Raw genomic sequence first — 26429 nt, 5'->3', positions numbered from 1 at the left:
TATTATATTGTAGTAGTAGTACCACAGTACATATTTTTATGTTATTTACCGCATGTCCACATGATATTTTTAATTATTAATTTATTATAAATTATAATATACATTTCTGCCCCAATAGTGTAATTTTTACATAGATAAGCATAAGATAGTCCACCAAGTACCAACTATGAAAAAATTCGGTCCGGGAATACTATTTGACCAACCTTTAAATTTGTTTTGTCATGGATACGGGATGCCTATACATATATATATACGTATATTTAGTGATTTTTTAAGGGTAAAATGCAATAAATTCATGCTTATTTTGTTTTGTTGAACATGTTTCCATAAAATTAGTAATGGCTAAACCACTAAACAAAAACTCATAATTTGCACTAAATCAAAAGAGAATATAATAAGTACCTAGATATTTAAAAAAAATATTCATGGTTTTTCATCTAATAAATCTCTTTTTTTTAAACAATGTCTTCAACATCAATATTGTTCAGTATATTTTTCTCTGCAGCCACAAAGCAGGAGTGCCACTAATTATTAATTATAATCAATAACAGCCCGCTGTCCTGCAGTGTCCAACCGGAAAAAGTACTGATATTCCGCCACCGGGATGGGGTAGATCCCCCATCTAATTTAAAAAGTAGCTCGGTGGTCTCGTTATATTGAGACTGGTGAGTTATGGAATTAGAGTATCTTGATTTATTTAAGCTTCATATTGTTATAGGAATACATTTTTTGCTGTTTATAAAATAAATAATTTGGTATTTCTATATGGAGGTTTTGAATGTTTCAACCAATTGCAGTTGAAGAGCATATAGATACCCCATGTCAACTATTTGTCAGAGACGAAAAAGTTAGAAGAGTAGGGAAAACTCTGATTAAGGCCGGTTAAAATTCCCTCCTCCCTTCCGAAAACATCAGAAAAACACAACCATTGTGTGTTGTAATGACTTATGGTTATCCTATGCAGCAGTAATAATCATCGATCTTGTAGCAGTGGCTACCGATTTATAGATTATACTTTATACAGTAGTCAACATGACAACATGTATAATATAGTGTACTGTGTAACCTACTTAATATAAGCATTACAATTTCTCGGCTACGTTTAAAGGCCTAGTTATCTATGTAAATTGTAAATATACAAATTACAAGCATATAAATATATAATAAATGGTCGAAAATAATAAATAACTGAGAAAAACAAACAAAAATCCATTAATTCCGGTGCCGCGCCAGCGAGAAGCATTCAACATACTAAAGTACTATAAAAATACTGATACGAATTTTGATTAAAGTCAACCAGATGGCGCTGTCGCGGCCACCGCCGACGGGGTCCATCGCGACTGAGCGCGTCTCTGATATACACAGAACGGTCGTCGGCCACCATCACAATCTGCCGATTACCCCGACCCCGCACTGGGCCTGCAGTCTCGCGTAGTCAGTCGCAGTGTCGTAGTGTGCGTGGAATTGTTGTTGTCATTTTCCGACCCGTTGCCGGTTTTCCTCAGTTTTCGTTTCGACTCTGCTTGTCTTATGCGTTTTTCGCGCACCCCCTCGACGCACGGCCAATCGATAATTCGCTGTTTAATGTATTCGATGATGTGAAGAGGCCTCAAGACGGAACTCTGTGAGGTCCAACAAAGCAAAAATTCGTTTCGGTATGTACGAAAATAAAATTATTTATAATAATATACCTTATCTAACATCCAGTGTGCCTGTGTGACGTGGGTATACCGAAAAGTATGTTCGAAAGTTTTTTTTTGTCAATTTTTTGGATTCAAGCGGTCACCGGACGGGGTTCAATTATAAAATAATATTTTGGCAGTATACAGGAGATTTTTTTAACACCATTGGACCCTCCTTTTTTAAAAAAGATATTAACTTTACCATGAATTTTCTTTTTTAAAATATATGACACTTGCAATTCCAACAATTTTATGCTGTTGGTAATATTTTTTGTCAACTTTTTGATGCATAAATGCGATATGTACTTTTTAAAGTTATACTTTTTTATTTCTAACCATTTTTCTACTTAACAAAAAACAGAAGTAAAATAGTGAAGTACCCCTAACAGTTTGTCAGGTACTTTTGCTTTCATATGAGCTTCTATTTGTTTTATCATTGGTCAAAACAAATTGATATTTATACTACCTAACACGACTATTTGAAAGAAGGTATATTATAGAATTAATAGTATATTATGTTACCATTTAAACATCAAAAATGTTCTGTTTTTTCACCAACAATCAATGATTGTTTAAACAAAAAATGAATATACCTAAGTACATCAAGAAATTATAAGTGTTGATTGTCTAGTTCATTGTTACCTACAAATTTTTTGTAGTACGCTTATGCTGCAACTACTCCTCCAAGTAGTGTGTTAGGTACTTCTAACGCTATTGTTTAAAGGTAGCTCACTACTTATTCACTACATTTTTATTCAAATTTTTTTATTGAAAATTGGTAGTTTGTAGTTTTCACTAATTTGTCATTTATTCACTGGAAGCTGGAAGGGATTTGACTTTGTGGTCTAATCCATGATAGTGGATAGTGAAAAAATTCACTAATACACTCATTATTATAATATTTTAATTATCACCAAATAATTTGTAGGTAGCAATCAAATAAAGATGATTTTTGCTAAGCTAACTGTAAATTAGCTCAGTATAGTATCTTGCTGTATAAGGAGCATTATGGCGACCCCACGTTAATCACTACGAATAAAGTAGCGCCTTTACAATTAGCGCTCTTCTCACGACCAAGATATATATCTATATAGTTTATATTTCAAATAGTTTTATGTTTACTATACAATTATTGAATTGCAATACTATGTAGTCAATTGTGTTGGTAATATGCCTGCAGACTGCTGCCCATCTAAAGTATTGTAGAGTGATCAAGGACTGATCAGATGGCAATATAATGCACATTATAAGTGAGATCTAATCATAGTCCTATTATTGGTATTATCCAATGTTATTAAGATTAGGTGAACTGTTGTCTCCATAATATCATGGCTATCTAATCTGTTAACCATGATGTGTCAAACATTTTGTTGTAAATAGTACTAAATTCTCTTAAGTACTTCTTGCCCGTTAAATATCTTATTTTTTACTTTATATTCATTAACAGTTCTATTAAGTTTACACAATGTTGAATGCCTAATATTTCCCAAATATAATTAAATATATTTATTGCTGATATCAATTTAATAAAATTATGTGTCGACCGTGGTTAGTTTATTTATAGTTTATTCCATGTCCGCATCATCACAAAAACCTAATTATTCAAATATCTTTTTGTATTTGAACTTTCTTTTAAAAAAATAAAATTATTCCATTCAAAGTTCAACCAAAATGTTTCAATGAGGAGTGTTTGATACAAATGTGTAATTTCTTATGTTCTTCTATTTAATTCTCTGTTTTATTCTATTTGGTATGTGTACCTATTATAAGGTGAATTATGAGAATATTACAACGGGTGGCTGTACATATACGTAACTACATGAGTAAAGCATTTAAATTTTAAATGGAGAATGCTTAGAATTATCAAACTTTATTTCCTCAAAATAGTCACTCTAAATGTATTCCATTTCATTGCTTCAATTCACTACACAAAATAGTATATGGTATGGCCCCTCAGAAAATCAGCTCAGTAGATGTAAAATTAATTTTATATGATACATGGGCAGTCACATATTTACATTATTATACACTGATTTTTTGGTTCATTAGAAAAATCCCAATGGTTGCAATGGCACCCACTGGCCCCTCTCTGCGGGTGCCCCTGTCTCCATATATTATTTACTCTATAGTCTATGGAATATTATTTATATATTTGATACTAGGTACCTCTGATATTAGTCATTGTGATAATGTCAAATTATTAACTTTATTTGTATTCATTTATTATTAAGTGTAAAATGTATGATAATAGTAGGTACCTAAAGTAGTTATAACTTAACCAAACTGATACACATCCGCCACATATTCCTTTTCGCCTTCCTTAACACAACCTTGTTTTCAATAAATGAATGAAATAAATGAAGGTAAATTGTTAAAAATCATTGAGCACCCACTGTAATTTTAGCAGTTTTCAAATTATTGTTGCATAGTAAATTACACATTTACACCCAATACTTACTTAAAATAAGTAATTTATAGTTTTTACATTTTTATCAATAGGCAACTACGCAAGTAAAGCAAGCCATTTTTTAGAAACTTGATATGCTTTTATAAATGAGTAAATATTTGAAGTTATTTATTGCTTAGAAAATAATTATATCATTATGAACTAAATTACCTAAGTACTTATACAAAATAGGTAAGTATGCATTTATTTCTTTTTTATAGATAATATAGGAAGGTCTAGATATTTAATTGAATTATTATAGTGGTTACTCACTTTGACAAGTATCAAGTGTTAGTATTTATACCACAATGTATACAATGTGTGGTAATTGTTATAAGTTATAAGTATGTTTTCAATGATTTAAATGTTATAATGGACTGATTTGTTCAACTATAGTAGCTGCTATTGTCTATCGACTAAGGTATTCAAATTAATTTTAATAATTATGATAGTGGGTATATTTTTCTTGAGTGCAGTTTATGTGATTTAAATTACTTGTGCAGTTACTTATTAATTACTAATACCGTACACGAGAAGAAGAAAATTATTAACAAATATTTATGTGTAGGGAACTAAGAACTTTTAATATTTAAATACTGCAGGTTTAGTGGAATGTAAAGTAGGTACTTGAAATAATATTAAGACAGTAAAACAAATTGGGATTTATTAAGTTCAATAAAATATGTGAATAAATAGATGTTACCCAAAGTGTTACATTATCATTTCTATTATAGGTGCATTTTAACATTTATATTTTATACTGTATGGTCTGTATACAGTATTAACTATCTATATGATATTGGTACGGTAATTAACAAATAGGTCTACAAGACTGCACGTTAAAATATATATTAGAGATTTCAATATTTTCGAACATAATATAATACCTATTATTTTATTTTTTTTGTAGGAGGGAAGGTGATTATTTCCAATTTTTTTTAGTTAATGCTTTATGCAAATATATAAATAAAAGATGGTAAAATTATTAATTATTAAAAAAAGAATGATGAACCAGATTCATTGTAAAATGTTTTGTTAATATTATTATATTAATATGTGTATTTTTATAGTTATACTCTTGATTATACTCAAGGATGTACTTATGTCTGGTTACCTAAACAATCAATAAACATATTACAATGCATCAATAGTGAGATAGTTCTGGAACTTATTGTCATTTGAATATGATTGGTCCATTAAATTTATCAATTATTTATTCGACCCGGTATTAATATTTAATTCATATAACAAACTTAAAACTATAGATTTGGTTTGGGGGAGGGGGGAGATAAACATCGATTGAATACAAATAAATTTCCCAGTAACTATTCTCATTTTCCGCCAAGATTCGACCCAGTTTTGGTTTTGTAGATGGAAAAAACTAGTCCCGACTGTACTAATTTATGTCTCCGTGTAGTAATGTTTGTGGCATTCCCAGTATTATCCATTAGAACTGGTTAACGTTATTAACAATCGTTTTTATTGAGACATAATGCACAATGATTGGTTTGCCTTAGCTATATGTTTGACCCGTTCAAATGATATGGCCTTGACCGCCTAGGTCATGGAGCTAAAATAAGTAGTTTTTGTGGCATGACCGATTTTGTTTTTACATTTTCAATTCTTTTAATCATACATACAATATACGTCTTCCTATACTAGGTATAAATAGCAACCTTGATAGAATGTGTTCCTGATATCAGATATGTTGTGACAATTGTATGTGGTATTTAAAATAAAATTTTATTTTTGAATAAACGGTGTATAAATGTTGATTTTTTTGTTAAAGAATAAATTAACATACTAGCCCAAGTTGTTATGATATTATGCTATTTATTATAATGTATTATAATTAGGCAGATACCTATAGGTACACACTATATCATTTTATTTTTATGTTATTATGGAAAGATCTTATCTAATATTGTATTCCAGAACAATATGCAGTTTTTATTTTGGTAATGTTTTACTAATGCCTAATACTGATTGTTAGTCACATTTATTTCAGTAAATAGTTATCAGTTATCACGATTTGCGGTTGGATTTTGTTTACCTATTAAGTTCGATAAAATCTATGAGATTATTTTTAACTGAATTCGAAGTCTAAGATAGGTACCTATAACAAGCTTAACATATTTATACAAACGTACCCTTAGGTCTTAATATTATATTCTTTAATATATCCAAGCAATTTAAGTTTAATAATTATTTAATTATTTATTATTTTCATGCAGTACTTTAATTTTTATAAAAAGGCTTATTTTAATCGGTAATAAATGATTTGTTGGCTTGTTGCCCATGTAAATAGTAATTGTGGTGCAATCCACTTTGTCCTGGATTCCTGGATAGTTTCACCGCCCCCCCCCTAAAAAAATACAATTAAATACAAAATTCAATCAAATGTCCTCTCTTAATATAAGTGCGCGAAGTGAGATGAACAGCAAAATACGAAGCAAAGGATATCCGAGGTTTGTAGTCTGTACTAATCTACACTTCTACCAAAACCTCTATGCGTAAAAAAGGTGTTTCGTTTTATCATGGAAAATAAGTAATAACTATATGACGTGGCGTTGAACCACAATTGTGTGATGATAATAATTAATAATACATATTACATACTTACATATAAGTTAATTTATAAGTGCTTTCTTTCTATTTTATTCATTAATTAGAATTACTTGTTACCCACAACCTACTCACTTATTATTATAGTTTTGTATTTTATCATGCTTTATAAATTCCAATCGTAAATTATTACTTATCAATGTTTTCTTCATTATTTAATAATATTCATATACACCGTATACACAAATGTTGAAATGTAGACTATTTAAAATAATAACTTTATGCATCATAATGTTTTTAAATCATTTTTTTTTTTTACTCATACGTAACAGTATTTTGATTAAACTATAAAATATTAGTCATGTAACGTGGACATGGAATATACGCAGTATACAATGTATACTTTTCATAGCTTCATTGTACTTACAGTAAACATAATAGTTTTATTTTAAGTATGCTCAATTTCTATATTTTGAAATTATTTTTTATTAATTTAAATTAAACCAACATTTACTCGTTAATTCAAATGCATTTATTTAAAATATATAAACATTTAGGTATCTACTTAGTTTTTAGTATTCCTATTAGCGTAATAGTTTTAGTTATTTAAATTTGATAAAACGTACATTATTAGTTCGCAGTGGTATTTTATATATACTATATTATAATTAATAATTATGCATTAGTAAATATAATGTTTGCATAGACATGATAATTTTTGTACATCATACATAATAATGCAATACCTATGGTTAATTCAATAATTGTAAACTCGTTTTTAAGTAATTAATACAATTTGTTCTAGACTGTGAAGAATAATATACAATATACAATCCGTTCAGTATTATTGCATTTAGTATGTTTTCTAAATATATAAAATCTGAAATAGCTCTTGGTCAATGATCATTTTATGGTGAACAGTTATAAAATTAAACCTTAATCGGTGACTCGGAACTTAAAAATTAAACTTCTCCGAGAATATTAAACTGTTTTGCTGTAGATTATAGTATAAATAACGTGCCGTTAACAGTTCTTTCGCCCACCTATGTCATTATGATATTTTGTCACGTCTTAATGTTTTGGAATATATAAAACTCAAATGCATTTTAATATAGATGACATATTATTTTTAGTACCTAATGTTTTGTTGATGGTTAGAATATCAACGTCAAACCACGTGTAAAAAATAATTCAATTTGATACTCTCCGAAAATTATAAATACTTATCAATAACGGAATAATGCCTTGTCGTTTGATTTAATAGTATTTAGTTATAATAAATTGCAATAAAATCTCTTAGAGAAAATATAAATTATTACATATTTAAAAAAAAATCAATTATATAGTTATATAATATTATTATATTCATTAAATAAAATGAATTCAATACATAAGCTTAGGTAGGTAGGTAATCACATCAGAATTTTGTAGCAATATTCTAATTTGTAATTTTAATATTCAAGTAATTAGGTATTTGTTATATTTTGTACATACACAATATTGCCTATGTATCTAATTGATAGGTTAGGTTAGTTATTTTTTAGGTCGATTTAATATTTAATATCAATGTTATCATTATAAAGACATTTTAATTAATTTTAAGCTATTGTTCAAATATTTTCTATACCATAATACCCAATGCATTTAAATTCTTTTTTTCATACTAGACATGTACAATATATAACAATAACATAACATAAGAACATATCTATTATCTTATCGTTTTTAATTGTTATAATATTTTCATGGTTTTTATTCATTTTGATCTTTAGTCAAAGGTCTGAACTCTGAAGTTATATTTAAATGTTAATGTATAAAGGCAATGTATAATGTTGGTATTTAAATAGCTTTCTTTTAAAGTTAAGTTTATTATAACCGTGTCCGCTGTACAGCGGTGCAATTAAAATTAAAATTTATATGAATGAGCGATGACCAGAGGTAGTTGAAATGTGTATGGTTTTATCCTGGTTTTATCCTGGTTTTACTGGGACAATGTTCGTAATGTAGATTATATAACATAAATATGTTTTTGTTTAAGTTTTTAAGTGGGTTGGTTTTATAATTGTTTGCCTCCAGCATCTCAAATCCCACCTAATTGTATCATTTATCATTTTTTTTCGTACAATGTCTTGATCTTATTCTAAATAATTGTTTAAAATAACCCAGCACTCGTCGGTGTTCTATTCGTATCAATACATAATATTTTGAAATCGTTTTATTGACAAAAACATACTTATTTTTTGTACATCGTACCGATAAAACTAGTAATGTGATAATAAATCTTAAAAACTATTTAAATTAATTATAAAGTTTACTTAAGATCGACCACCCTTTGAAATGTCGATTTTTCGCTTCTCTTAAAATCTGAAATTTGATTTCTGTAATAATACTTTGTGAAAATTCATTAAAGATAGTATCGAATCGCCTTCAAATAATTATCTGTACATTAAAATGCACTTATGGGAAATTATTAACTTACTTCCACTACTTGATTAGATATTCTAATCTTATGTAACATTGTAACACTAAGAAAGTACGTAAGTACATAGAACACTATAGTGTCATAGAAATGAGTCACTATAATAGACAGTACACAAATTAAACTAGATATTTTTTTTTGAAATAGGTATACCGTATACACATTATTTATTGTTTAGTAGGTGATTCATTTATCATAATTCTTTACTCGTGTTAATATATGTATAATGTTATAAGAAGTAATATTTTTTATTTTGTTTTTAATTGTCTCGGAGCAGCAGTATGTTTGAATATTTTTCATAAAATTAATCAACGTATTCTTATTATGTTGATGTCGACCTCTGACCCATCAGTATAAGGTAAAATAATTTGATTATTTAAAGCTATAAAACACCTTATCGGATATAAATGCAGTTAAGTTATACTTGTATTTATCACGCGTTCGAATAGAACATTATTTAGCGTGAGGGAATTTTTTCATAATCATATTATATTTAATGTATTTGCAATGTTTATTCGATCATAAGATATTTTATTTTTACTTTATACAGAATAGTGAATTTATTATGCCTGTCGGTTTTTTACTGCTACTAATTATTAATAGTTTGTTTAGTAAAAAATAAATTTGATCTTACACTGTCTGATAGAATAATTCCACTGAATAGTTTTGTCATCGGTGAATTCGATTTGTCGGCATGTACAATAATCTCAATATTTTCTCGTAATTTGGTTTACATTATTTTTTAAACTGAAAACTTATTGTGATGTCGTGATAGTCTTTAGCTGTTTCATCGGCCGTGCTCAGTCGTATGCGTGTTAGCCCCGTAATACCACGTGTTCAATAAACATATTTTATTGCATGCACATGTGCAGGACTTATTGGAATTTTGGCCCTCTCCGCTGAAGAAACATAGTAGAACCTTAGAATATAGTAGGTAGTCGAATCTTCTCAAAACTTCAAGTGTACATCAGCTTAATGCACCATAAATCATTGAATATTATTTATTATATAGGTACTTACGTAAGTATATATCGTTGTGTATCACGCGGCATATTGTTACATATCAGCTGCTACGTTGACCAAAAATATCGTCACGTAGCCGTATTACATTATGCCCGTAGTAAATTTAATTCGACATTGTTACCAAGTACTGTTGTTGTGTGAGTGTGTGTTCGAGCGTGCGTGTATACACAGTATGCCAAATTACCAAACAAATATTGGAATATATAAGAACTCCTTTTGCCAAGCCTATTTATATTTTTTTCTCCTACACATATATACATTACACTTTTTATTTCATCTACAGATATAAAAAAAAAAACAAAAAACATACTGTATATATATTTTCACTAATGTAAAGGAATAAATATTTTTAAAATAACCATCAATATTTTTAAAATATATATTTTGTAGATAGATTATAGATAGATAGATTTTATCAAGTGTGTAATGTACTCTAAAACAGACTATAGTCTAAATAATGTTATGTTTCATTAAATGATGTATTTTCTTTGGTTAAAAACATTTTTCATGTTAATGTGATTATTATACAGTATACAATATCATGTATTACTAATCAATGTTTTAAGTTGTCACTAGGGTACATTCAGTCGCTTACCTGCCCATACACATATCCATCGCGTTATAAATAACCATTCCCGTTTAAACTGCGAATAGCTTGAGAACTGACGAAAAATAAATCCAGTATTGATTTTTATTTTATTGTATTAGAACTTGGACAAATATAAATTACATTCTGTTTACGACCCTTAGATTTTGGCAATAGCTTGTGTAAGAGAAAGTAAAACTTAAATTATGCTTTTATATTGTATTGTGGGTCGCGTTGTAAACACATCAACATAAAAAAGACAATAGGCATATTATAAAAGAAGAGAGAGACGGACTGAGAAAAATGTATCCAGATAGAGTAGTAATAGTCGTGAGTAAAAAACCGGTTCATTTTGCCGGGTCATACTTGTGTCAAGGGTACAGACACAGAAATTATCGTGTTATTGTACCATATCCTGTTCCGTTTTTTTCGATTTATCATTATACTTACTTTCTTTTTTTCTTTTTTATTTTCTTTCAATAATTTTTGTTTAATTGTATTTTCACGTTCCACCCGATTCCGCGATATGTGAATTACCTATATTATATTAATGCCATTAATTAGTCTGTTAATTCTTCGATATTCAATTTGTATTTGTTCGTATACATGCTTTACGATTTATCCACTAATCATCATGTTTTAAACGAGTACTCAACGATTATATACTGTTAGGTCACACGTCATAAATGGTTTGCCCTTCGACCCAAATTAGATATACTTATCGAAAAGTATAGTATTGACGTATATTATATTAGAAATAAAATAGTTCACGATTTGAAATTTTGTTCCCCTGGGCCATGTGGTTATCGAACCACATCCTACATATTAAGTACACTAATTCAGTGATAAAACAATAGGACATGATAATACGTAATAATAATTAATAGGTTTTATTTATCTTTATAAATAATTGAATAACGTTGTTTAATAATTATGACTTATGAGATAGATAATGATTTTGTTTACTAATATTTTAATTTGCAGCATTTTATGTATTGTATATTTGTATAGCATATTATTAATCATATAATATAATATAGCTAATGTAAGTACTTTTTATTTTCAGAATTTAAATGCATCTATACCTATTTTACATTATTTTATGTTATTAGCATCGTATAACTGATCTTACAGTGTAGAATAAACGGATTTATTATCTTCACTTTCAAAAGAGTTAATTATGTTTATGTTGTCAATGAATACGTCATGTAATGGTGTGCGCTTTACAGTATGCACTGACGGGATGATAGATTGGAATGCATATAATAGTATTCCCATGAAAATTCTATTCCTTTAAAAATATATACATATTATATAAGATAGGTTACAGTTGTTATGTATTATTGTATAATCAAGCTGGTATTTTTCTAATTTTGTTTCTTTAATATTTAGGTATGTTTATTTTTATTACTTTTTTCGACATTTTATAGTAAATGCTCCAAACTCTTCAAGTAATAACATTAAATTTAAAACCATAATTTATATTGTTTGAATTGAATCGTTTCGTTTATAGGTGCGTTTTTACTGATTCTAATTAGTAGTTCATTCGCGTCTGTAAATTGAGATTTCGTTTTGATTGTTTTCGTTGGTTAGAGTTTCGAATAACACAGGATCATTAAATTGTAAGTGATACTCAAGATATAATAATGTCTTTAACATGAATCTGCGTACTATGACTAGGTGACTCCACAATTTAAAAACATCATGGAATAATTATTTTTGTTATTGTCGTTAGTTAGATTGCTGTAATTTCTTATCGTTTTTGTACGGTACAATGTGCCTTTTCATTTTAACGGAAGACAAAAGAAGTCTGAGTAATGGTAGTATTTAATATTTTACACACAGTATAAGGTCATCAATCGCAAATTGAATCACCTATGTTTATATCCAATTCATCCAAATTTTAAAAGTCTAATATTTTCCTTATATTTGTACAAATATTACGGACTTCTTATAGAATTCAATTAAGTACACGTTAAACATTATATCGAGAATACACGTATAGGTAAATATTGTCATTACTCATTCTTCACTATGTTAATTATTATGTATGTATCGTAGTTTTTAAGTATAGTTCATGAAACTAATTGTTATTCGAAGGAGCTGAACAACAGTGAATGTAATATAATATATAATAATATATAGGTAACATAAACCTATTATATAAAAGTACATAGGTAATATATAATAACGTTGTTTAAATTATTTGACCATAAACACAAGATTTTTTATCATGTCAAGGGTATGTGTGTAAGTAATGCATTATTTAATGGTTTATTAAAAAATAATTACTATCAATTAAAAAATATGGCAGTCTTATAGAACACATATCACATGCCTATATATTATTTTTCCTAGTTTACTGTATAATATAGATAGTTTAAAATTAGATAAAAGTTAATATTATTAATAATATTTTCCCACAGAAAAGTTGATGGAAATTGTTTTTGATTGGTGTAGGTACTAAACAAAACTATACTTTCAATATTGTACTGTAAATTTTCATTATACAACACCGCACACTCGTTTTTCTTGTCTTTCTCGAAAACAATAATATAGTATTATTATACACCTGTAAATTATGAAATTTTAGTAGTATTTTAAGTACCTATTTTTATTTATGCCTTATACTCGAATTTTCAATTTTTTTGTATTGCATTGAAAAAAGTTGTTCGTCTAGTATAAACACGAATTTTATGAAGCGGCGACTATCTGAGTAAGCCAGAGGTTGCATATTTTTTTTATCGAAAACTTTTTTCTGCGTTTTCTTTTTATAAGTAACATTTCGAAGGTGGTTCCATCTCGCATACTTAAAACGTCCACCAAACTAAGGACATCGTTTTTTAAACTTGTACGTAAATCAGAAGCTTAAGCATTCAACATACCGTTCCGCTTTCGATATCATCAAAAAAAGCACGTACTCCGAAAATATATACATGTACGAAATCTCTCTTTGGCCCTCAAAATATACTTTAATATTGATTGTATAATATACTTTGATGTGCTTGCGGGAATCACTGCCGCTGTAGGTCCCGCGGTGCATGACTCATCTACCGTAAAGCGCTTTTACTACGTCTTTGCGTTTCCTGTTTAGCGCCCACGCTATAAGGCCGCAACGGACGACCAGTTCCTCGTTTCAGATATACGCCGTGTCTTATACCATTGTCTCGTATGTAGGTACCCGGTGCGTTTATCGTCATTATGCATACGACGACGACGGTGACAAAACAAAACGGTCATTAATCAGACCGAAAGACTAAAAAACACCTTTTTTCGTCTCCGGTCTACAGACACGCGTATGGTACCTTATACATTAAACTTTCACTTGTTCTGGCGCACACTTTTTATTTTAAAACGCTCGATGATAATAATAGCAATCGTCGGTTGTCGTATGTATAATATAACATAACATTATGCATTTATAGGTATGTTTGTTTATTATGCGTTCGACGCGCGCCTCGTACATTATTCCGTTTCCTACGGAATAATATCCGATCATCGGCCCCTCCGGCTAGGCTCTCGTTGTTATCTAACTCGTTTAAATAATAATCATAAAAATAATGTATACGTACCCACTATATGCTACACAGAGATAGCATATTATAATAATACGCATAATAATATTGTATATATCGTCCTAGACTTAGCGTAACTCGTTCGCCGCCGCCATCACACGACTAGTTTGTCCCGTTACAGAGCTGCTGGCCCTCGCGCGTATATGATGTATATGTACAATGTACATCATCGTCGCGAATAGCGCGTAATATTATTATATATGGTGTACGTATATAATAATAATAATATAATATAACTAAATATATACGCGCGGTGTATGCGGCTGCCGCCTCCGCCTCTTGCTCGCGTTTGGCGAAGAACTCTATCCTCCTCGAGAATATATAGTTCCTGCCATTGTGCTCCTGGTCGTGAGGTTCAACAACCAGGTACTAATACATATATGTACGGGTGTACACTGTATGTATTATATATATATGGTAGATACCTAGCCATACCTGTGCGTATGATAATAATAATGATGTGATGTTCGTCGTGCAGTGGTATTGTGTGCTGTTGGGAGGTTCGCTCCGTCGTCGTATATGTATTCAAAAATTTTATATTATTATGTGGTCCGTTCTGTTTCTTCAGATGTTTTATTTGGACGTACATTTTATAGTAACGCCTCTTATAAGTACATAAAAAACATACGTCAACGCCTGAATTCTCCACGCGCTATAACATAACTATTATTAGTTATTAGTATAAACAGGGTGATTCTTTTATCTGTAACCAACTAATAACTGAGGACATTTAAAGGGAATATTTAATATTTTTTTTTGTTTCCAACGTTTAAATGACGACCCTTGTGTACTTGTGTCGTATATTTTGGTGTATACAGAGTGTCCCTCGAGGATTTACCCATTGCTATATCTCCTGAAGTCCTGCGATAATAAATACAGTAGAAATCGTTTTTAACGATTTTCAAGGGAAGAAGAAAAATAGGTCATAATAGCCAATAGTCATAACCACCGATAAAATTTAGCATATAAAATTAACCTATGCATTTTTTGGGTTCTTTTCTTTAAGGTCATAAAATCCGATATTTCATTACAACCAGTGTCATTATAAACGATATCTACTGTATATCATAGATATGTTTTTTTTTATTAGATTCTTAGAGACATGGGCAATATATGCAATATTTTATATTTTAATTTAGTTTAATAATTTTTTAAATTTTTAAATTTTTAAAACAATTGAAGGTATTAATTTTGTAGAGTTTATTTTCCTAAACATTTTTGACCTTTTAACATTTTATTTTCATTAATTTCATGATTTTTAATCATTTTTTTAGTTTAAAGGTAAAATGGCAAAAAATCGGGTTTTGCCCGGCGGCGATTCTTCCTCTACGACTAATGGGTATATTCTCACGGGACACTGTATAGGTAGTAATTGTCATTGGTAATAAAACGTTAGCTATAAAGTTAAGTTCAAGAATCTTGAATATGTTTTAACTCTAACGATACCATCCTTCAGTGCGTAGGCCTTTTAAGAACATACTATCTTACATATTTTATATACCTATATGATTATCTGTATCCTTAAAATGTATAAAACTAATTTTAAATGTCTCAAAATCCTCAACATTTTTAGTTTATGATTACAGATTCACCCTGTATAATTATTAAATCACAAAGCGCGTTCGTCATTTATATGTGTAGAGGGTCTCGAGTTGGTCATCACTGGTCGCCGGTCGGTAACAGATATGGTATAATACATGAACGAATGTCGTCATTCATTATTATTCATGTTAAATATTATCATCTTGTGCTGCAATGTGAATTCGGTTCTCGATAACATGCCTATGTCTATATTATATTCCGTGTTCAACCTTGTTGCTATTACATTAATACATTATTATAATTTAAAATATATACCTATTATGATCATACAATAATAATAATTTACGGTCAACGGAAGAGTGCAGTGTTTGTTTTTACTAATACTATAATATATATATATATATTTTTACAGAAATTTTTTGTCGGCACTGCTACTGTTACGGCCCGCGGGATTACCTCCAAATAGCCTGTACAACCATGTCGGCGGGATACCGATCGGGAAACATGCCTGGCGAAGTCTTGTTTCAGTGGTTCTCTTGCTGTGTAAACCAACGTACCCAACAGGTAATTATATAAATAGTTTACTTAGGCTGATCTAAAATTGAGTAGGTACTTACATCAGACTTTATGAAGAATATAGAATATTATAATTATGTTTCAAAAACCTTTTTTCTATTTTATGAACTGTGGTGTTCTATAACTATTTTGAAATTAAACAATCTATGTTGGTTTTATAGTTGTTTTGTAGTTCTTATTAACGTTAAATTATTAATTGTATTTGTTACTTCTTATTAACTTATTACTTTAGGTATAATTATTATTTATTATATACGATACGAATAGATAATATTATAGAATATATCTTGTACGTATGTACTTTTTTAGCCTAACCGGGAATTATTGTCAGTTATACAATGTACAATTTGTATTAAAAATTCCAGTATTAATGTACACGCTATGGGTAACAAATTAACAACTATATAAATTGAAGAATTTCTCTTCACAGCATTTTACTGAAATTTGATTAGAATTCTTCCATTAAAAAAAATAAAAACACGTTAAAAGGTTATGCAAATTTATGTGCTACAAAAAGTTACTCCAACATCCTTATTCCTTAGCAATACCGAATATAAAAGAAAATTTCAAAACTAATATCACTGTTATATAGATTTGTACGTATATAATATATAGTGTTGTGAATAAACCGGTTTTCCGGCTCGTTTAACGAATGTTCTTTACGTAATTTATTTGTGTACCTTTAGTCTATACTAAGCAACTAAGCAGTAGGTAAGCAAGTTGCTTAAATGTTATAACTATTTTAAGTTATAATACATTAATACATATTGTAATTTTATATTTATATCTAATTAAAAAACTGTTAGCTTAAAGGCTTATGCATATTTATTATTTAGAATATAATAAGTTACCAAACTTTCATTTTATTTTATTTCTATCGTTCAGTCGATTCAATAATTATTATTGATAAATATAATTTAATGTATAATGCGCCTCTCACCCGCGTGTTGGCTGATGTACAAAACGAGCAAGTATGTGGTATATATATTATGTAGCATTATATATACTACATTTTTTTAATTACCTAATACCAAAACTTATAAAAAAAATAGTTTTACTAACCTACCCTATATCTTCTTAAACATATCATTAGTAATTGACACATTAAACACGGTTACGTATACCACTTTATTTCTTTGTTTTAATTCGAGTTTTGTGTGTGTCAATAGGGCAAACGTCACGTGAGTCGAGTACGCATTGACCGATCTATGATTGGAGCACCCACAAATTTTCGACATACCGGTCACATAGGTTCGTCCGATGTCGAAATGGGATCGTCCAGATTGCATGCCATTCACGGACAGATGCAGTCCAAAGGCGGTTATGAAGCTACCATTGAAGTGATTATTTTAATTTTATTTATTGTCATTTCCCTTAAGATTTTTCTAATCGAAGTATTACAATAGCGACAACTATAAGGCTAATTAGTTATTAGTTATTTAGGCTTCTTTGCGATTCCGCAGAATTCCGTTATAGACTATAATAATTATTATTTATCGATTCACGATTTCGAATTCACCGAAGTGAATTTTAATTGTAAAATATTGAATTGTTTAATCGATATTTTTTTTGACAAGACAAAACTACGATTAATAAAAAACAAACAAGAAAACACGACAAAATCGTAGTTTGTTGATAATTATTTTGAAATATTATTTGTACACATAGTCACATAGATTAAATAATCGATCGTATTTTTAATCATCTGATAATTTTTATACATCCTTATATAATTTATGAATTGATAATAATTAAAATGCTATTCGTAGAATGTATTGAAATTTATGTATTCACTTGAATATAGTGTAAAACATAATATTTCAGTGGAGGTTCTCCGCAAATGTGCTATTATTCTAATTTTTAAATTTATTTCTCGATATCGTTTTGTAAAATGTTAACAATATTGACTTAACATTTGCCGTTAGCGAGGACAAGAATATCACTAATCATCGTGTTAGACAAAATGTATAAATTGTTTGTTTTTTTTTCAGGCTAATTGAACTTGCCATAAATCAATCGAGATGAGAACTGTGATCGAAAAACTCTCTTCGTGAACCAAACACAATCTTGGGACTGTTATTCCATATTTTTTCTTACTACAGCCGCCAGTGTGTGGAGGAGATCCTTCGTCATAGTTATAGACTAGTGTTTATACATTCTTTATTATTATAATAAATAACTATTATTTTTAAAATTTTATTTAATTCGTCAAGTATAGTCATGGCCGCCTTTTAGTTCGCGACAGACACACTTGATAAATGTCTTATACTAGTCTGGTTTTATTTATGTGAATGTTTTTACTTATTTTTTTTTTATTTGTATAAAATAAGTTTCGAAATTAGTCGTGATGTCTTTATTAATCTCTCTTTAAATTGTACACACACGCCAATTTTATTATTTTTTATGTTACAATAATATGTTTTATGTTGTTGCCACTGTGTAATAATAATAATAATAATAATATGATGATGAGAATCAAAACGATTATATGATAATTTGTACAATTTAAAACGCCATACTCATGAGTATAGCATAGCATTACCTCGAAAACACCGATAAACCTATCAGAATCTTTATTATAACTACAAATAAATGTTTTTACTGTATTACCTATTATTAAAGAAGAAAAAACATTTTGCTATTTTTAATATTACTATACAATTATTAGATGTTGTGTACCGTTTGTATTGCCTAAAAGTATGTAAAATCGATACTTTGTGCTTAACTTTTAACTCCTTACGATTTAAGCTAGTTTTAAGATCTGTGTGATCAGATATATTGCATTTAAATGACCGTCTATGTATAATATTATGTGTAATAGTTTTAGATATTTGAAAATGTAAACGCGTACACTGCCTATATATTGTGAGCTCAAAGTGTGTATGTTCTATTATCCATTTTTATATATTTCAAGTACGTTTATAATATATTCATTTTTTAAAACAAAACTTCTGAAGCGTATCTTAGAATATAACATATAATATGTAACGCACAATAAACTATGAACTTTTTATGTTTGCATTATATATATTATGTAATTACAATTAACAATATAATATAATATAATATTGTTTTCTGTATACGAATTTAACTTTTGGGTTTTTTTTCAAATGATTGGAAATGTAAGAAATATTATACTCTTTAAAAGTGTTTTCACATTTAGAAATATTTTAAAAATTTATTCTAGTTCACACGAAACTGTCGATATTTTAAATATCACACACAATTTTTTTTACATTATTATTAATTAATTGATAAAATACCGTTATATGTAGGTAGAACTCAGTGGCGTAGCCAGGGGGGAGGCTGAGGGGGCTGCAGCCCCCCCTCCGAAATGTTAATACAATTTAAAAATTATTTTAATGGTCTATGGTATTCGATCAAAAACTAAACCACCGCTGTGTAAAAAATTGGTCAGCCCCCCCCCCCCTGAAAAAATCCTGGCTACGCCACTGACACGGATTACTAATTTTTAACGCACCAAAAACCACCGAGCAAGCGATGAAGTAAAAACGATGCAATTGGTATAACTTTGAAATTGTTGGGTTTTTTTTAGAAATTATACACTCGCTTAATACATAACTACTCGCATAATGCCATACTCTCAAAACCTAAATATTTATGACCTCAGCTAGTCTCACGGTCCCTCTATATTTGACACAAGAAACTCCAAGCGGAATGGCTATACTCTATTCTAAAAAGTTTTGCGCAGCTTCGGAGGACCCGCCGCGATTGTCTNCAATTTAAAAATTATTTTAATGGTCTATGGTATTCGATCAAAAACTAAACCACCGCTGTGTAAAAAATTGATCAGCCCCCCCCCCGAAAAAAATCCTTGCTACGCTACTAGTAGAACTATTAAATAATATTTTTGCCCCAAGTTGGCCCGTTTGAAGGTTGTAAAGAGCCTAAATGTATATAGCAGTTTGTGGTTTAAATATTAAAAATATAGTTAGTAGCTAATCACAAAAAAACACTAATTCTTTTCAAAAATATGTCTTAAATTATTTTTTAAAAAAATTTTCAAGTACAAAATATTTTCTTTTGTTCTCTTAATATAATAATAATACAATTTAAAATAACTCAAAATAAAAAAATGATTTTAAACTCATCAATTACAATGAATATCTGTCATATTTTTTAAAGCTTTATTAACAACATCTAATATATTTTTCTATCTTAAATTATGACAAATCTGTAACCAGTAGAGATAAAAAATGTTATGTATAACATTGTAATTTTGTTTGTGAAAATGTATAAGTAAATTGTAATTATTAATTTGTTGTATACAACTCATATGTGGAAGGAGGGCTTAGAGCTATATACACTACTGCTGACAAGGGTGTCCATATTTTTTATTTTGCTTATGGCCACAAAATGCCTAAATCAGGCCTGGGTTGTCATGGTCACATTGTTACTTGTTAACAAAAACATACCTATCTATAATTCTTAGATTTTCCCTGTGAAGGCTGTCTAGCGTGCTATGGTTTTTTTTTTATAGCATATATATCCTGTGTTCCACTTCCGTAGTTCCGCCCGTCCTAAATCCTAATAATACGATGTTGATAAGCCACTATGGTAACTTATTATGAATTATTCTACCCATCAAGTTTTAAATTATTATTCCACACTTCCACAGATATACCTATAAGTTATAAAATAACAAGTATAATTCAGCTGAATGTTATAGTAGTATGAATACAGCTAATAACCCTGAAGATCAGTGCAGTGTACAATGTACAATGTACAATGTACCACACACTATAGCACTATAGATACTAAAAAGTAAAATGTTCAACTCGCCACAAAACAACTAGTGAATTATTGTCAGGGGGAAAAAAATTATACATAGAAAAAGAATGTTCCTAGTTCTTAAAGTTATTAATATTTTTCGTTTCAAAAAATCAATATTTAATAATTAATGTATTTTATATATTAACAATTTCCAAATTGCTAAAAAAAAGTTTATTAAAAATGTCATTCATTAGTTATTACTTACAAAACATGGGTATTAATGTATTATTTTCCCATCATATCCACAGTTAAAATTTTAAAAAATCATAACTGTTTTTTTAATTTCAAGAATAAACTAAATTTAAAAAAAATCCTACTTATGAATAACATAATAAATTAATTGTTGGAAGTAATTTTTAAAATTGTATACTAACAAAAAAATATTCAGCTCATAATACCTAATCTATATTCTATCATATTAAAAAATAACGAATATAATAAATAAAAATGTATAATTAAAATTATAATTTTTTTTTCGTAAAAATATATAATATAATATAACAATAATAACAATAATATTTGGAACATTTATAATACCTTAATACCTTTTATTTGTTTACATTTGTTTTATATCAGTATTAACTTGTCAATATTTGATTTTTGTTGAGTTTTCTAAATAAACCATTTTCTACAGACATAAGATCATCATATGAACCTAATTCAGCAATCTTTCCATTGAATATTACAGCCAATTTATCTAAAATAAAATTTTTACGAAAATTAAATATTAAATGCACTTATAACCTGATAAATAACTTAACATTATGTTTAAACATTAAAATTACAATAAAATATTCAGTAAGTTACCTGCGTTTTTAATAGTAGATAACCTGTGAGCAATTGTTAATACAGTTCTTCCTTTTGAAACTCTCTGCAACGCTTCTTGAATTAACTTTTCACTCTCCGCATCTAATGCACTGAATTAATTTTATCAATTAAAAAAACAAAATAATCAAAAATTGCATATAAGTCATGACAATAATAATTACCTTGTAGCTTCGTCTAATAATAATATTTTAGGATTTTTTAGTAATGCTCTAGCAATAGCTATCCTTTGTTTTTGGCCACCTGATAAAAGAACACCACGTTCTCCAACAATTGTATCAAATCCATCTGGAAATTTTTTTACAATAAAATCATATGCGTTTGCTTCTTTAGCAGCATCTATAATTTCATTATCTGTTACACATTCACGCCCATAAGCAATATTTTCTTTAACAGTCCCAGAAAATAAAATTGGCTCCTATAAATAACAACAACTAATAATTATGAAATATAAAATATAGGTATTAGTAGTAGTTTTAAGATTTTCAGAGTAATTATAATTGTAGCTTACTTGACTAACAACTCCAATATGACCATGTAACCAAATTGGATCATACATTTTTAAATCTGTTTTATCCAAACATACTTGACCACTTTGAGGATCGTAAAGTCTTAATAATAAATGACCTAGTGTACTTTTTCCACTACCACTATGGCCAACTAATGCATAAATCATACCACTAGGTATTTCTAAGTTTAATCCATTAAGAATAGGTGCGTCTGGTCGATTTGGATAGTTAAACACAATATTCTGGAAGCTTATTTCTCCTTTAGGATCAGTCAATGGTTTTAGCCCACCTGTAAAAATAATATTTTTATGTATAATTGTATACAAACATAAAATATACATAGGTTATAAGTTTAAAATATTTAAGTTAATAACACTTCTAAGTTAAAAGATTACCAGAAATAGGTATGGATGGTTTGCGATCAATAATTTCCCATATTCTTGATGATGCGCCTAGGCCTCTATTAATGTCAGAATAGAATGTTGATATACCACCAATAGACACCCCGGTATAAGCAGCATATAATAAAAAGGAGCTCAAATCTCCAACACTAATAGCTTGTTCACTGACCAACAATCCACCGCTGTATAACACTGATATAATTATGAAGTTTCCGGAAAATCCTGTCTAACAAACAATTAATCCAACCAAGATTTAGTATGGTACTATAATGTAAGTTAATAGGCTTTACACCATGATAATTATTAAGATATTGATTTGAAGTTACCATAGCAAAAAACAATCCTCTCATGAATGATTCTTTAATAGAAAGCTGCAATACTTCATTCATTTGTTTCCCGTACAAAAACATTTCTTTTTTTTCTTGGCTGAATGCTTTTACAGTTCTGATATTTGATATTTTCTCTTCAGCAACTTGGTTTGAAGCAGCTAATGAATCCTGAATTTTAAATATTTTATTATTTTCTTCTTACAAAATATTACTAGGATTTAGTTTGTATGATAGTATACATAGTGTCAGTGGCACACAAATTATAGAGGTATTTAAGATAAATTAGCCAAAGAACGAAAAAAAATCCCATTTTGAAATAGCTAGAATGAAAAATGTACACATCATGAAAACTGTAACGTGTGTATAACATGTAGTATTTGTCAAAATACTAATAAAATCTTGTCTTAAAATTTTAATGCATTTGGTTTACACTACTCCAGCAACCCAAAATTCATTCTTTTATTTCAAAAGATCTCCTGGATACATCATTACCTCATCTATACTCTAATAAACATACGAGTATGTATATAATTCAATCCTCCCCCTCCCTTAAGAAAATTGAATGTACGGTACCACATAGTGCCATTAAAAATGTACTTGTTTTTAGATGAGAAACTATCAACATTTAATGCTATTAAAATGAAATGCACAAAAAACTATGAGATACATTTTCCAGTAACATACAACAGTATAAAAATATATTTATACATTTTTTATTTTATTTGTGACACAAATTTAAAGCTATAAACCAGAAGAATGTAACAAGAAAAAAATATCATTTTATGGTCAGCTTCTAAAATTTCAGTCTTAATAATAAAAAAAATGAAAAAAAATATTCATGTATTAATATTTGTTTTATTATTTACCTGTACAGATCTCGTAATTTTTCGTACAAAACGTCCATATATCACAGCCAATGCAGCAATTGGAGGCACTATGGATAAGCCAACCAAAGCTAATTTTGGAGATACAAAAAACTAAATACATATTATACATAAAATATTATTTGTAACATTAAAGATTTATAGAAATTTAATTTGAAAAAAAATTGAAATTACCATAAAAGAAACACCACTGGCCACCATTATAGTAGAACGTAGTCCATCAGAAATATTTGTAGTGATAGTTTGGCTAACAAGTAAGCAATCAGATGATAATCGATTAATAAGTTCTCCAGTTCTATGACGATCAAAGTATGCAGTTTCTTGTGACAAAAGGGATTTAAATAACAATTCCCTAAGTGTTTTTGTTATTCTATAACCTAACAAATAAAATGATGACAATTAATAATTAAAAAATACATTCAACTATTAAATTAGAATTCATATATTCATTTTTTTTAATTTAGATAGATTATTGACTAAGCTCCATGTAATACATATGATATGGTGGATGCAACTGCAATGGCATCAATTTATGTAGCAGGGCTCCAAATAGCTATTTATACAATTATATTTAATAGAAGGCGGTAAAGATTTAATCAGTCCCGTGATAAATAAAACTTAACAATGCACTTGGGTGGGAAACTGGAAAGTGTCAGTAGAATATTATCTAGTAATTAGGTGCTTGATTAAATAATAAGTTCAATGTAAGGAAGTGAAATGTAAGAAAAAAAAAGTATATTATCAATGGAGATTCAGAGATTTTATTAGAACTTAATATTATTACAGCTAATAATATAAAATGTAAATAATTATCCACTTTAAATTTAAAGAATATTAATAAATGTTTTGTGTGTAATGCTGGAAAATTAAATATTAAGAGGACACTATACCTGCATGTGTTGTCTCTGCCTTACAAGAGCGTAACAAATGAGAAGTTAAGAATTGTAAATTGTTTGTACAACTTAAAATACTCGTAACTCTCTTTAAAATTAAAATATAAATAAAAAGCCTATGAGAAGCCCTCCGCAATAATCTTACCTTTAATTTTAATTAGAGGTCAATTCACTCTAATTTTTAAGCTAACTGAGCTAAACGTGATCTGCTGAAAGTAAAATTTAATATTTTACGCTTTTGTAAGACGGAGACAACACATGCGGGTATAGCATCCTCTTAATAAATATTTAAGCTGTAGTATTATAGTTTATTAAAAAAGATGTAAAGAAGCAAATTATTCAATAGTTACCAGATGTGTTAATTAAATATATGCGTCCAAAATTGCATGCAGCTCCGATTAAGAATACAGGTAGCAGTATAGTACATATTGTAACCAATTTAGATTGTGCTTCCGTAATGTCAGACTTATAAATTATATCAACAATACGTCCAAAGGAAAACGGAATCGCCATCGTTACTGCACTAGATACTAATAAAAAACATACAGCACCTAAAAACAAATTTAACAATAATCAATAAAAGAAATCAATTGCCGGCCACTATATTTAACTTGCATATGAGCCTATTTTTTTCAGGCTTTGCAAGCGAATACAATCTTAGAACCTTGGACTCTGAAAATAATTTTTTTGTTTCTTTTGATGTACTTTTGGTACTCATCCATCGTACAGTTTCATTAAATAAAGACTTTCGTGTCCTATGACGAGGGATATTCACTATAAAACTGTGTTGGTAATGAATAGGTAACTTAAATTTTGTACACAAGCTGTAACGCAATAGCCCGAACGTCATATTGAACAGTGATTTAACTCCTAATTAAGTTATGTATATAATAATAATTTGTACCGAAATTAAATAAAATATGTGCGATGCAATAAATCGAAATACTTAAACAACTAACTATATAACTACTAACAGTTGTATATTACACTAAAAAATAGAAACTAGAAATGTAATTAAATAAGAAATAAAAACAAGACTAAATAATGACAATAGTCGATAACTGATAAGAAACTGTGATAACGATAAGAAACGGTTAGCGACAGGTGAGTGGTAAGTGGTGACCATGATACAGATGTAGATAATACTTTATAGTTTATAGTCACTCGGTGTCGAAAAGTGAGTTTTCGGCATTTAGGGAAGGATCAAGGATGGTGCGCAAAAGCGCTAAGGCCGATTTTTAAAAAAATACTGTGTAGACTGTAGAGGTATACTCATTTAAACTTTAGGAGCGTCGAGCGACCGAGCAAATGTAGTTTACT

The 26429-nt window shown here is 28.8% G+C and overlaps 2 protein-coding genes across 4 annotated transcripts; one reads left to right on the top strand and one right to left on the bottom strand.

The window, feature by feature from the left end:
- Positions 1–1375: 1375 nt before the first annotated feature.
- LOC111037450 (CDC42 small effector protein homolog) lies at positions 1376–19487 on the top strand. Of its 2 annotated transcripts, none has more exons than XM_022320030.1 (4): positions 1376–1655; positions 16311–16462; positions 17644–17814; positions 18466–19487. In XM_022320030.1, the coding sequence occupies exons 2-4, from the start codon at positions 16376–16378 to the stop codon at positions 18472–18474; spliced, it is 267 nt and encodes an 88-aa protein (XP_022175722.1). In that variant the 5' UTR covers positions 1376–1655; positions 16311–16375; the 3' UTR covers positions 18475–19487. The 2 variants fall into 2 exon arrangements, with proteins under 2 accessions (XP_022175722.1, XP_022175723.1); XM_022320031.1 differs by lacking the exon at positions 1376–1655 and adding an exon at positions 9418–9530.
- Positions 19488–21780: 2293 nt separating this feature from the next.
- LOC111037454 (ATP-binding cassette sub-family B member 10, mitochondrial) lies at positions 21781–26149 on the bottom strand. Of its 2 annotated transcripts, none has more exons than XM_022320038.1 (10): positions 25725–26149; positions 25460–25660; positions 24391–24593; positions 24199–24309; positions 23330–23500; positions 22998–23229; positions 22605–22891; positions 22258–22511; positions 22076–22185; positions 21781–21965 (listed from the first exon to the last, which is right to left on the bottom strand). In XM_022320038.1, the coding sequence occupies exons 1-10, from the start codon at positions 25957–25959 to the stop codon at positions 21847–21849; spliced, it is 1923 nt and encodes a 640-aa protein (XP_022175730.1). In that variant the 5' UTR covers positions 25960–26149; the 3' UTR covers positions 21781–21846. The 2 variants fall into 2 exon arrangements, with proteins under 2 accessions (XP_022175730.1, XP_022175731.1); XM_022320039.1 differs by having other exon boundaries at positions 25774–25953.
- Positions 26150–26429: the final 280 nt, after the last annotated feature.

This window comes from Myzus persicae, unplaced genomic scaffold, assembly GCF_001856785.1.
Source record: "Myzus persicae strain clone G006 unplaced genomic scaffold, MPER_G0061.0, whole genome shotgun sequence".
In the NCBI taxonomy this organism is placed as follows: Eukaryota; Metazoa; Arthropoda; class Insecta; order Hemiptera; family Aphididae; genus Myzus; species Myzus persicae.
This window is presented reverse-complemented; position numbering and strand designations above follow the sequence as displayed.

Excerpts from the sequence above, each read along its gene's own strand:
- LOC111037450 (XM_022320030.1), top strand. The coding sequence starts at position 16,376 with ATGTCGGCGGGATACCGATCGGGAAACATGCCTGGCGAAGTCTTGTTT. Across the intron at positions 16,463-17,643 it reads TAAACCAACGTACCCAACAG|GGCAAACGTCACGTGAGTCG; the intron begins GTAATTATATAA and ends GTGTGTCAATAG.
- LOC111037454 (XM_022320038.1), bottom strand. The coding sequence starts at position 25,959 with ATGACGTTCGGGCTATTGCGTTACAGCTTGTGTACAAAATTTAAGTTA. Across the intron at positions 25,661-25,724 it reads TGAAAAAAATAGGCTCATAT|GTGCTGTATGTTTTTTATTA; the intron begins GCAAGTTAAATA and ends ATTTGTTTTTAG. Across the intron at positions 22,512-22,604 it reads ATATTGGAGTTGTTAGTCAA|GAGCCAATTTTATTTTCTGG; the intron begins GTAAGCTACAAT and ends TGTTATTTATAG.